Consider the following 13957-nt stretch of genomic DNA (forward strand, 5'->3'; position numbering starts at 1 on the left):
ACTCATCCAAGCCACTCCATCAGGCCATGACTCAGATACACCTGTGCATACCAAGATTGCCTCCCCTATTCCATTTGAGATGCCAACATCTAGCACTTAGCCTACACCTTCTACTTCTCCAGCTGACAGTTTAAGTTCTTTGTTCGAACGGATTTCCAGTTTAGAACGACTTATCTACTCCACCAACAACTAAGTTCAAATGCACCTCACAACCATTGAGACACAGTTGGATGCTATTCAACAAAAGATTGAAGAAAGTCTTTAGCTATTCGTGCCAAAAAGGGGGAGAGATAGCATGCAGTAAGGGGGAGAACAACACAAGAATAGTATGCATAATGATAGGGGGCGTTGCGTTATCAAGAAGAGGAAGTTGCTGCATATACACATACTTTTGGATAGTCTAACATGTTTGGTGCAAATATTGTTTATAGCCTTTTTTTTTTTTTTTTTTTACTCTTGTGTGGATATGGTTCTAATACTCTGATTAAACTTCTTGAAACTTTGGTTTATCAATACATAAGATGTTTTTTTAGTATGTGTTAAGGGTTTGTACCTGTTGCTTTTGTAAGCTTTTAAGGTTTATGTACTCATGCTTTGTAGCTTTAGTACTTGTTGTTAAATGTCATGCATTTCCTTTGAGTACATAACTCTTGTGCACTTTGTTAGATTTTATATCCTTAATGCAATTTCCTAGTGTTGTTGCATTGGTTGAGTGTAGGACATGCAAATGATACTTTGCAATTGAGCTTATTAGCTTGCATGTCTGGATGTTCATTCCACATGTGAATGAGCATTGTGATCACTTTTTATAGTGATTGTTCATTTTTGGTCAAGTCTTGGTTTATTACTTGTTTCCATCCTAATTGATCGCATTGTGCTTGCTCCATATGCATTACAAGTTTTCTGCATACAATGATCATATTGTGGTATTGTGTTTCAGGAGATACTTGTTCTTATGGTTCAAGAGCTTCACATATTCTAAAGCCAGGTGTGAGTAATTTTTGATCAACTGTTCCCAACTCACGCGTTAAGTCTAGAGTTTGTTGTAGGGTTTTGTCACGGAATAGCCAAAGAGGGAGATTGTAAGGTTGAATTTAATCAACCATTGTATTGACTTTATTCCGTGTTAAATTTGCTTGTATTTTAGCAATTAGTAACCCTGTATTTAGGTGGGAATCATGTAAGAGTAGTAAGTGAGAGAGTGTAAAGAAATGCTTAAGATTGTGCAAGGATGCAGAGACTCGCGACTGGCAAGCCGCCAACTGCAGCACATGAGAGAAGCGTGCGAGAAGATGAACAATCACACCAGCTGGAGCACTATAGGACAAAAAGTCCAGTCTGGCCATTCTGTTATCTTGCGGCTTGAACTCACGACTCAGTGAAGTCGCGAGGCCAAGCCGCCAACCAGCCCTGTTTTAAAAAATCTAACTCTTCGCATCCCACTCTCACCCTAGTATAAATACTCCTTATACCCACGAAATGTAAAGAGCTTCTAGAGAGAATTTTGAGAGAGAAACCCTAGAGAAAAATAAGATTGATTCATCCACAATCTTCACATAGGGACTCTTCAAATTCCTCTACTATCATCCTCTCCATTATTATATCCTTGAGAGGTTCTTATCCAAATCCTTTTCTCACTATACCCACATCTGTGAGAAGTCTATTTGGTGCTTTGGGAAGCAGTTAAGAAGGGACTAATGGTTATTGGTTGATGCTATGAGTTATAGCGGAATCCGACAAGCTAGAAAAGATAAAGGTTCGGCGTAATCTCTTTGGAGCAAGAAGCTTGGAGGGCTTAGGTACCTAGGTAGATTAGGCTTGGAGGGTCTACTGCTGTTCATGTATCCCAACTTCATTTTCTAGTAGATTATTTATCGCTTGGAAGGCGGCGGAGAGGTTTTATGCCGAGAGCTTCGGTTTCCTCTTCAATAACACATCGTTGTGTTGTCCTTGTATTTGTATCTCTCTTCCCTTTATCTTTGCCATTTAATTTCTGCTGTGGATGTGATTTTATTTGATTTAGATTGTTTATCAATTCTGATATAAACTTATAATCATTTTTCGCACATACATTGTTTAATATAAAGCTTGAATTGGTATTTTGTATTTTGGTGGTCTAAACGTTCATAGTGGTTTATACACTATTTGAACTTTCATAGTGGTCATGTGCAGTCTACATGATCCCCTTCCATTACTCATGATAGATGGAAATTTGACAGAGTAGTCAATGTAGTCAAACAGTATTATGAGTCAATAATACAAACCTAATAACATATAGAGTCTATTTGTAATTGATCCAAATTTCAAGGGTCTTTTTACAATTTGATGTAATCTAAAGTCCTAAATTTGGAATTGTTTAAGTTGATATTTGTTATTTTTATTTTTAAGAACAGTATTTCAACCAGATCCATAATAAGGTAAACGTATAACTTTACCAGGTTTTGATAACTCCTTTAATACTTTTGGGTTCATCTTGTTGCTTAGCCCACTAGAGATGACATGTAATCTAAAGTCATTCCAATCTTAGATTACAAGTCATTCCAAGCTTTTGGGTAACATAAAGGATTAAGGAAGAAGAAAGGAGTTTATCAAAAAAAGGAAGAAGAAAGGAATCTATATAGAGCATGAAGCAACGGCAAGGGCCTATTCTAGGTTGAGGGTCCACATACTGTGGACAAAAACAGTAGACAAAGTAAAACTTCTCATGCCCCAATATCAAGAGAAACCCTATTCTAGGTTGAGAATCCACATACTGTGAAATTTTTTTTCTTAAATGCAAAGCATCAGAGAACTCTTACACGCTCCTCTGTTAGGAATAGCTCCCTCGCTCAAGTTGGTTGATGTTGATCCAACCTACACTTCCTCTTCAATAATTTTCAGTACGAACTTTTACTATTTGCTCATTGATGTTTGGGATTTTAATTACTATCTGTTTACAGCTATATAAGTGCATGTACTGTAATTTTTATTGCTTTGCTATTTATTTGATATCTTTATTTGTCCTTGTATATCAATAGTATTTTTTTCTTATGGAAAGAGAATACCTTTTTATTTAACTTGTAATTGTTTCCTCTTATTAGCAAAAAAAAAAAATGTACTTCTTTTTAAATGTAATTGTTTGAATTTCCACCACGCATGCATTATCCCTCTCTGCCCTGTCTAACCTTTCAATGTGGACAATAATGCAAATTAGGTCAAGAAATTCTAGTATCATATAAAAAGTTAAAATTTTTATTATAATTATCTTATGTGACAAATTATGATTGACTGCTTGTCACTTTCACATAATCCTCATAAAAATGTCTATTTCATCAATTCTTTCTTCGAGATAGTGTCGATCGTCACTTTTTCTCCACCACTTATTATTTGGTATGCAAACAGTTGCGACAAAAGTTGTGGTTTTTTACATAATCCTAGAATTTTTTATTATGTACTAGGCAAATTACAATAGCCGAAATCTTAGATGGTCATAAGGGCCCATCTTTGTACCTACATATGTCTATTTCACCAATTCATTCTTCAAGATGGTGCTGGTCACCATTTTTCTCCACCATCTATTATTTGGTACGTGAATAATTGTTAAAAAAAAAAAAAATTGTGATTTTTCGATATGGTTCTAGATTTTTTATTTTTTATTTTTCTTTTATGTACTAGCTAAATTACAATAGCCGAAATCGTTAATGGTCAGGGCCCATCTTTGTACCTGTCAATGTCATGAATGTTTTTTTTTCCTATCATAGTACGGTTTAATGTCATTAACAGTTTAATACTTTTTTCTTTTCTTTTTTTGTTTGTGTTTTCTCAAGCAGGGGGAATATATGCAACAACTTGTGAAGCTAAAAACTCATAAAAGAAAAAAAGGAACTTGTGAAGCAAAATAGTTTTCTTTTGTGCTGAGTGATCGCATTATAAATAATGGAGTTCGAGGAAGGATTGGAACCAGTTAGTCCTACTGGACAGTACTTCAACAGCTCTGTGCTATCCGTATCCATTGTTGCTGCTATGGAATTTGAGATTCCTATCAACAACCTGCCCTCCATAATGTCATTGCTCAAAGATGTGTTCCTCCCCATCAATCCTCGTTTCTCCTCCATTATGGTGCTCCTCTCTCTCTCTCTCTCTCCTTTTATATTACACTTATAAATTTCTTAATTTCTCAGTTTAATTAGGTGAAGTTGTTATACGCGTGCAAAAGCAATATATGGTTTACTAGCTATGAGAAAGTATTAAGCCTATAGCATATTTTCGAAGTTGTTTTATTCATTATTTCTAATTAATTACCTTTCTTCCAGAATACTATGTTCTTTAATTTCAATAGTATTTAAGCAAAAAGAAGAAGAAGAAGTTATTTTAGCCTATTTCAAAAATGGCATTAATTAGTAGTGAGAATTTGAAAATAGGTTACAGGTAAAAAAGGTGAGAAACAATGGAAAAGAGTAGAAGTGAAGCTTGAAGACCACATTAACGTTCCCATTTTCCCTATTGGATTGTCACCTGATTCATATGACAAATATTATGATGACTACATTTCAGAGATAGCGATGAACCAGTTTCCACAGAACAAACCACTATGGGAAATTCACATTGTTAAATATCCAACAAGCAATGCAGCTGGTACCATCATATTCAATCTTCACCATGCTCTTGGTGATGGTTACTCTCTCATGGGTGCACTTCTTTCTAGTCTGCAAAGAGCTGATAATCCTTCTCTTCCCTTAACATTTCCTTTTAGCGAACGCTCAGAGTCAAAAAGTGATAGATTAAGCAGAGGGGTGTCCCAACTCTTTTCCTTAATCTTTAATACTATATATGATTTTGGATGGAGCGTGTTAAAGAGCAATTTTATTGAAGATGATCGAACTCCGATAAGGTCTGGGGAAAAAGGAGTGGAGTTTCGACCAATTACAATATCAACTATGACATTCTCTCTCGATCATATCAAATTTATTAAGGACAAGCTTGGAGTGGTAAGATCAACACACACACGTTTGCAATAATTATACACTTCATTTCACATATGCCATATTAACATGCTATGATGGGATCTGGTACGCTAATAGCTGTGAATGAAACCCTACATACATTTTATTGTTTGTTCAACAGTTCCAAGGCACACGTATGTTCATCTTTTCAATAGAGTTTTTTTCTTTTTTTTTTTTTTTTTTTAATATTGAAATATGAATCAATTTCTTTCGCATATCAATCTTGGTATGTACTGTCTACATCCAATCGATTTACCTAAGAGATCAGCCGATGGGTAAAAGGTGGTTGGCTGCATATACTGAGGTTTATTTATTCCTCATCTAGGAGTGTCCACTAATCAGGTTTTATTGCACAACTGTACTTAGTCCTAGAATTCCAAACCTACTGTTAACTAATGGAACTTGGGTTACCAACAAGTAAGAGCAATTACATCAGTTTAATTAAATTTTTCTCCTTATTTTAGAATAAAAACTTATTTTTTTTTATTTTAATTAATCACTTTTTAAACACCTACATCAAATTTCCTATTCTAAACCCTATTTCATTTAAATATTATCTCATCAATCTTTTTTTTTTTTTTTCCCTTTCACTTTTCAAATCACAAATTTTACTTTATCACAATTGCCACTACAAAAACTACTAAAATATTGATTTGGAGAATGAAAATTTTCTTTATCACAATTACCATAATACAAAAACTACTAAAATATTGATTTGAAGGATGAACATTGCTCCCTAAATATAGGGAGCAATTGTAGCAAAACCCCAAAATATAGAAAGGATGGGAAAGCTAAGTTATCAGGTTTTCTTCCGTTACTCTATTTTAGAGAGACTTATGCCATTGCTCTAAGTTATCAGATTTTCAATGGTTATATCAAATTTTTATTTCTCTTGCTCACCTAGAAAACATTTAATTTTCTTCTTCTTTTCTTCATATTTTTCCATTCATTCAATATTGTCAGATGATTGGACTAAAATTTGAAAAGCTTGTTTTCATTTGGTTTTTTGGTGAGAATTAGTTTATTTTTACTCAATTGAATAATATATTCTCAAGTGCAGACCATAAATGATGTAATTACTGGTATAATCTTCTTTGGCACCCGGTTATATATGCAAGAGATTAGCCAGAAATCAAGCAAAGCGGATTCCACAGCAATAGTGTTTCTCAGTACAAGGACAGTTAGGGGCTACAAGTCTGTCGAAGAGATGATCAAACCTAAATCCGATACACCATGGGGAAACCAGTTCGGTCTCTTACATGTATCAATACCAAAGTTTACAAATCTAAAATCCTCAAACCCCCTTGAGTTTGTTTTAAAAGTACACAAAATAATCAAGCAGAAGAGAAACTCTTCATCTGTATACTTCACTGGTCGCCTATTGTCAATTATGAAGAAACTAAAAGGCCCTAAGGTACATACACAATTTTACCCTTGACATCTCTAGATTTTTTAAATTGAACAAGACCCTACATAGTTTAATATGAAGTTGCTTGATTTGAAAGTCTAATACTTGTCTACCATGACTAGGGTTTTTAAATTGTAATTGTTTTCCCCCAAAGAAGTCAACAGTTTTAAACCTTGAGGATGGTTTATAAATAGTTAAGCAAGCCACATAATTAAAGTCAGTGATTCTAACATTACATTCAAAATTCATATAAATTTTCTCTTAAAGCAACATAAAAAGTACTTAAGAAGTTTTGCTTCTTTAGCTTCTTGTTTTTTGGCTTTTGTTTATGTGGGATGCTATAGTTTGCCTCTTTAGCTCCTTGCTGGTTGTATTATTGAAGCAACATAAAAGTACTTGAAGAAGTTTAAGTTTGCTTCTTTAGCCCCCAGCTGGTTGTACCATGAAAGCCACATAAAAAGTACTTAAAAGAAGTTTGCTTCTTTAGCTCCTAGCTTTTATTTATTTATTTATTTTTTTGGTTGAGAATTTCTTTAGATCCTAGCTGGTTGTATCATGAAAACAACATAAAAAGTACTTAAAAAATTTTGCTTCTTTAGCTCCTTGCTGGTTGTACTACGGGCTTTGGTCCTTTCATGGATACTGTAACGTTTCTGGTTTTTAGTATACATATCCTTTATCTTAGAGGGGGAAATGTACTTAAAAAAGAAGTAATTATTAGTTACTTTTTTGTCTATATAGAACAGAGAGTGTTTAAAATATATACCGAGCTATATTTTGAAGAAACATTTCTGAATTTTTCTTTGCTATGGGCAACGGGCATGCGGTGGTGGCAGGCAGCATCTAGATACATCCAAAGAGCATCAAATTACTCAAGCATGTCGATCTCAAATATGATAGGGCCAGTGGAACAAATGGCTCTTGATAAACATCCAGTTAAAGGCTTATACTTTATGACCGTTAAAGTACCTCAGGTAAAGTTCTCATAAATTAGCTACATTCGGGTTTTCAAAGTTAGCTACCATCGTATCACAGTGCTTTGTTTATTTCTTTTTGAGACCTCACATTGATGTTTTTATACTTGTTAATTTTGAACGAAGTACTTAAAACTGTCTTATTTAACCCAACCCAATCTCCTCCCCCAAAAAGAAATATATATATATATACACACACACACACACGGCTCATGTATTTTGGGCATATGACTACGCATTACAAAAGTATCAATTATTAGGAGACTTTTGATTTTACATACTTTTTATCTCTTCTTCACACAAGCGTTACCAATAATTTTGTGCCCTGGGCCTTTTTGGCAATTGCCTATATGCTAATTGCAGAAATTTCGTTTAAGTATAGTTGTACCTTAAAAACCAAAAAACAAATAAACAAACAAACAAAAAGAGAGGAAGACTGAAGACTTTAAAAAAAATGTACATAAACAAAAAAGCCTAAAAAGTTAGAGATAAAAAGGGGTTATAGCTCTGTTGATACTTATGTATAACTTGATTAGGTTTCCGAGTTGTGACTTACCATGAATATAGGATTGGTAAGGATTAGAGATTCATCTAATATTGGGGAAAAAGATGCTATCTGAATGGTCAAGAAATTGAAGATATACAATGCGGTAGTGTCAAAATAATGGCTTCCACTGTTCATAGTTTTAGTTAATTTCATATATTTTCTAGCCACTATAGCAAATGCTAATTTTGTTGTTTTGCAGAGTCTTACAATTACAATGGTTAGCTACATGGGAAATCTGAGGGTTGCCGTTGGCTCAGAGAAAGGGTTCTTAGATCCCCACAAGTTCAAGTCGTGTGTGATCAATGCCTTTGAGATGACACTCCAAGCGGCACATGAAATTCCCACATGAAAATATATAATTTGAACTGTCAAATTACATTATTATTAGAGCTAATAAAGTTGAATTTGGTTTTGGATTCTATACGTAAGTTAGTTGTAAAAAATTTCATAAGAAAGTACAAATATGTATCCAAGTGTCTTGTGAAAGTATTAGTTAATGGCGAAGGAAGGGAGGTTTGGGGCAGCATTATATTTTTCCGATCTCTTTTAAGTTTTAAATCTAATCTATACTATATATATATATAAAAGCAGATTCCCCTATTTCAACTGGACCTTTTTGTAATTCAAAAATACACTCATTAATGAATGATAATTTCATTTAGAAATATAGTCATAAATGTCAAATAATAAATTTCACTTTAAATTCAAAAAGAGAACTCCTAACATTTAGGATTTTTTTTCCCTTCACGTTCAAAAAAGAAATTACAGTTACTACTTGATGATGCCGAAAATCGTTAGTTATTCACACAGTCCTCACATACTTAAGACAACACCTGCATAACACAGAACAAGAAGACCTTAGGGAAGTACCGGTGTAGTACCGGCCAAAGACCCTCCGAAAGTTTAGATAGAGAATGTTCACAATTCTAGAGTGCTAAAGCTAGGGAAAATTACACGTACCTTCATTTGTGGGGGCTTTGGGGGTTTTTATAGTACTATAGAACCAACTTTTTTCTTTCTTGGGGAAGGGGAACTTTTCCTTATAAGGAAGATCCTTATAAAAGCTCTTATTTTACGAGATCCTTTCCATATAACTATTTTGTTGATTAAGGTTAATTGTGAGACACAAGATATTTCCTTTCGAAATTTCTTGACTCAAACCATGTGGAAGTCATGTGACCTTGCCGCTGTCCACATTGTATCCGTCCCTTTCCTTATCCGTCCTCTTCTGTACACGCTCCCCTTCTTCTTCCATCATTTTGATCTATCGCTTATGACTGATTCAGTAGAATGAGACCATCTACATTTATTTCACCCTCTTCAGTTGCCCCCTCACTCTACGAGCCCGTCCCATAATGTTAGGATGGATTCGTGGAGTGAAAATCTAATTTTAACTTCGGGAGATGCATTCTGATTGATAGGCTAGCCTAGGGTCATAAATGACGTAGGTACATGTGGCGCATTTTAATGGTTAATTGCTCAAACTGAAGCGTCCCTTTGTCTTTTGTGCTATTACCTGTATGTATACATGCTCCTTTATCTTTCATTTTCACTTTCTGCAACAAATTTATAACCAGAGTGCTACCGTCCTTTTCACCAAATCGGCATACCGTCTTCTTGGCGCTACCGTCTAATTGGTGTTCCGTCATCCATACCTTTTTTTGTTTCCTTCTCCGTTTTGCTCACTCGGTAAGTATCCTTTACTTTAAGTTGAATTTCCTTAGTCATTTATTTAAATTTCACGAACTCGTCGTCTATGTAGTTCATCAGAGTCTTAGGGTTTGTCCGTCACATGTAGGTGATTGATGTCTAGTGCGTCGAGTGAACAGTCGTGTGTCCGCGAGGGAGTGGGCTACGATGAGGTGTATCTATTAGGTCAGGACAGCCCCAGCACCTCTTTAGAAGAAAGGGTCCCATCCGCCAACTCACCTTCCACAGAGGATGATGATTTGGACAGAGACGGATCAGAAAGTGATTCAAATGAAGACATAGGAAATGATGAGCCCCCTGTCCAATCTGTCGTAGGCCCTAATGGATTCAGGGAGTTCATTGTGCTCCCGTTGTGGACGATAAATGATTTCAACTTGTCCATCAAATAATGTCACCTTAACACACTTAAGGAGAAGTACTACATACCCGTCAACATTCCAATGCGTCTACCCCTTAAACAGGAAAAATGTTACTACAAGGGTGTAGAAGAAGTCAGTGTATATGAGCAAATTATGAAAGCGGGGCTTAGGTTCCCCCTTAAGTGCTCTACACTATCGTCTTCTCTAGTATCTTGGACTGGTCGTCACCCAAATCTCTCCGAATGCCTGGAGAGTATTTTTGGGCGCAGAAGTGCTATTCTAAGTGATGACTAACGGGGCACGTAGGATGAGGATGGAAGAGTTCTTCCATTGCTACCGTCTGTCTAAAATCATATAGTCAAAAGGCATGTATAGTTTCCTGTCGAGGAGCCTGTTGCTTAGGCTAGTGTGCGACACTCCCAACTCCAACAGGAAATGGAAGAGTCGCTATTTCTTTATCCAAGATGACGAATGGATGTGTCACCCTGGTGACCAAGAATACATGCCCGTGGATAAAACCTGAGGCATTATGCCCCCGTCCAGTATGCATCCGTCTTTATAAGGTTCGTACTTTAATATATATATATATATATATTTTTTTTTTATATTCTAACCGTCTCCTATTGCAGCTCAGAACCGTCTAGAAGTCACCCTTGAGGAGTGGACCTTCTTGGAGAAGATTTTCACAACCACCAAGCTATCCAAGAGGTCATGGACCAAGCTTGTTACCTTGGACACCCTTCATTGGTATTGTGATGGTCCCAAACCAACTATAGCTGCCCGTCGTTACGATACACAAATTCGCCAGCGTAACTCCGTTGTCCAACCCCTTGATTTCCTTTCTTGCTTTTCAAGTTTTCTAACTCCTTTTATCTATCCACCTTTGTGTAGAAATGGAAGAGAGCGGGAGAAGGGCTTACATTAAGTAGCAAGCTGCCAAGAAAAAGCCGGAGGGAGGGAGGTTAGAGGCAGCATTATATTTTTCCAATCTCTTTTAAGTTTTAAATCTAATCTATAATCTCTCTCTCTCTCTCTCTCTCTCTCTCTCTCTCTCTCTCTCTCTCTCTATATATATATATATATATTATTGATCCCTTGTGATGAATTAACAAATTAATTAGTCAATTTAATTAATTAATTCAATTAGCATGCAATAGGCGTGATAGCACAAACAAATCATCAACTAAGTTAAAGTACAGTGGAAAATAAATTCACACGGTGATTTGTTTACGAATGAGGAAACCTACACGGCAAAAACCCTACCTAGTGATTTTAAGGTCACCACTCTTGAGAATTCACTATTATCACAACAAGCGATTACAAGTAAAGGAATCCCAGTACCTTATACCAACCTACAGTTGAACCCTTACCCCAGTACCCAATTGGACTTGTTCTATAGTGACAATCTCTCCTTTTAATGTTTGCGGATCCCAATACACTGCTTACTCACTAACTTGAAAAAAATATGGGCTGCAAAGTTCTTCAATTCATCAACACAATGAAGATCACGAAGGTCCTTGGTTACAAAACCCTACGGTGTACAAACACAACAGCTTCTTCAAGAGAAAGATGAACTACGACAAATTCTGTCTCCAGTCACAATTTGCATGAACATAACTTTGCTTCACACTTACGCAACCTTTGATGGCCCTTAAAACAATCCTTGTACATGTTTAGGGTCGTGAGAAAAGAAAGCCCAAACATGTATTTATGGATTGAAGTGAAATCAGCTCTAAAAAACTGATTTTCATAAATCTCCACAAATAGCCTATCTATCGAGAAGCTATAGAGCATCAGGCTAAAACAACTTCTTAAACCTCGGTAGATACTAGCTATCGAACTTTAAAATCTAGCACTTCTTCACTTGATTCTTCGACAAACTTGTATAGTTTTAACACTTGAACTTGAAACCTTGTTCCTTGAAGTATTAAACACATTCTAGATCTACTCAATTACAAATAAAGTGTGTTTTGTCAAAAGATTAGCCAATTCTATGTTGACATATGTTCCTAATAATGAATCACATATGTCCTAACACAAAGGACATCAATAGAGAAGAACAACTTTCTCATAAATTTCTCTATTCTCTCTCCCTCTAATTATCTTCTTAAGTTCTTAATGAAGTTCTGAGCTTCTGAGATTTTAGTTTCCATCCTCTAGCAGAAAATCCCGACAACATTGCTAAATACACTACAACACCATTACTCTTTTATACTCATTCTCTCATTCTCCATATTCAAAAAATACATCTATCTTGCTGCCTATATCTCTAATCATCTCTTTCTTCATTTCCCTTACACAATCCCATACACACTTACTACACCATTACATATAACATACCACAACTCTTTTAAGCTCCACTCTCATACTCTTTCTCTCTAAAATTCTACTGTTTTGTTGCCCATAAACATATCTCAAATACTCTTCTCCACCTCTCTTATAAAAGCCGTTCTCATGGAAGGCATAAACTCCTAATACTAAAACCCTTTTCCTAGAAGGCACCAAGATCTCATATCAAAGCCCTTCTCATGGAAGACACAAATCTATCTTACATAAAACCCTTCTCTTAGAAGGCACAAATACTTCATACAAAAGCCCTTCTCATGGAAGGCAATATTGTTCATAATTTCACAACAACTAAAAGGGCATTGTCAAGGGGAAATTCATTTAAGTGCATGATAAAAGGGACAAGCTTAGCTAACCTCTACACACAGTTGGACATACTCTCTCTCCCTCCAGTCACACCTATTTTTCCCCTTCAATCTTGAAGTTATCATGGCAAATTGTCTCTCCACTGCTGGAGTTATTCTGCTGGAATGCTATCAACATTCTAATGCTATATAGCTAGAACTACAAACCATATAAGATAAGTGACTCTGCTTCTATATCTCTAAATTTACATCATTAAGTACATGATTACTTCACTTTTAAATACATATAACTTGATTTCAACTACTATTACAACTATTAATCAAAACTATTCTATCAAACACATATTATTTATTTATTCAACCCTTATCATGATACTTAGACTTTGAGTTTTACCTATTTTGTAGGCCTAAAAATACGCCAGTAGCCATCGGACTACGTGGCCCAATATTGAGTTCCGGATACAACTCCCCAAACATATTCGGGTCTAGCAAGGTCACCCCTCCAATGGATAACACGGGGCTAAGTCACGGAAAAACGGCCCCGAACAGCTTGTTAATTTAATTTACTTTTAAACATGAGCCAAGCTCGAATTCAATACCAAACAAGATTACATATTTAAACTTGATTTATTTTCTTGTCAAATAAGCTACTTGATTAATTTATTCTTTTCCTATATATAGTTAAACCATGACTAAAGTTGTTTACCACCTCACAAATCTATGAAATTTTCTTGTGAAAAGACTAATTACAAATAATAATTTGATGCCATATGAACCTATTAAAAACTTATACATGCATGCAATTTAATCTCAAGTCTTTATTAGCATATATTGAGACAAGTATGCAATCAAAAATCTAGTATTATATATAATTAAATCAAGTCTCATGTTTATGAGCTTATTCACAAATACACTATCATATTTAAACTTAGCTTATTTAAAACGAACGTAAATATTAAACTTTTTCTCAAGTTGAACTCGAGCTATTCATAAATGGCTTGGTCCCTAACCAACCCAACAACAGTAAACTAGTGATGTGCTGCGCTGTATAAGTTTGTGGGTTTGATATTCTAAGAATATATGTTGTTTCCATTCATTTAGGGACACGGCTAGTGTCCAGTGCACTAATGCATTGGACACAAACCCAACCCTTCATAATTCAACTAATAGCCATCCTTTTTCTCCAATAGCATGTATATACAGTAAAGTTATGCGGCCTTTTATTGCCGTTAGTAACCATTAGAAATTGATTCCTTAGTCAAATCCTTTTAGCTAAGCCGGTGATGTTTCAATATAAATAGGGAGTTTTGTTTCAGTATTCAACTA

At 35.3% G+C, this 13957-nt stretch overlaps 1 protein-coding gene across 1 annotated transcript; it reads left to right on the forward strand.

Moving 5' to 3' along the window:
- The first annotated feature begins 2666 nt into the window (after positions 1–2666).
- On the forward strand, positions 2667–8435 carry LOC112035001 (wax ester synthase/diacylglycerol acyltransferase 4). Its single transcript, XM_024067827.2, has 6 exons — positions 2667–2879; positions 3810–4098; positions 4401–4967; positions 6043–6396; positions 7227–7364; positions 8111–8435. The coding sequence occupies exons 2-6, from the start codon at positions 3916–3918 to the stop codon at positions 8258–8260; spliced, it is 1392 nt and encodes a 463-aa protein (XP_023923595.1). The 5' UTR covers positions 2667–2879; positions 3810–3915; the 3' UTR covers positions 8261–8435.
- Positions 8436–13957: the final 5522 nt, after the last annotated feature.

This window comes from Quercus suber, unplaced genomic scaffold (genome assembly GCF_002906115.3).
Source record: "Quercus suber isolate HL8 unplaced genomic scaffold, Cork oak 2.0 scaffold_184, whole genome shotgun sequence".
NCBI classification, from domain to species: Eukaryota; Viridiplantae; Streptophyta; class Magnoliopsida; order Fagales; family Fagaceae; genus Quercus; species Quercus suber.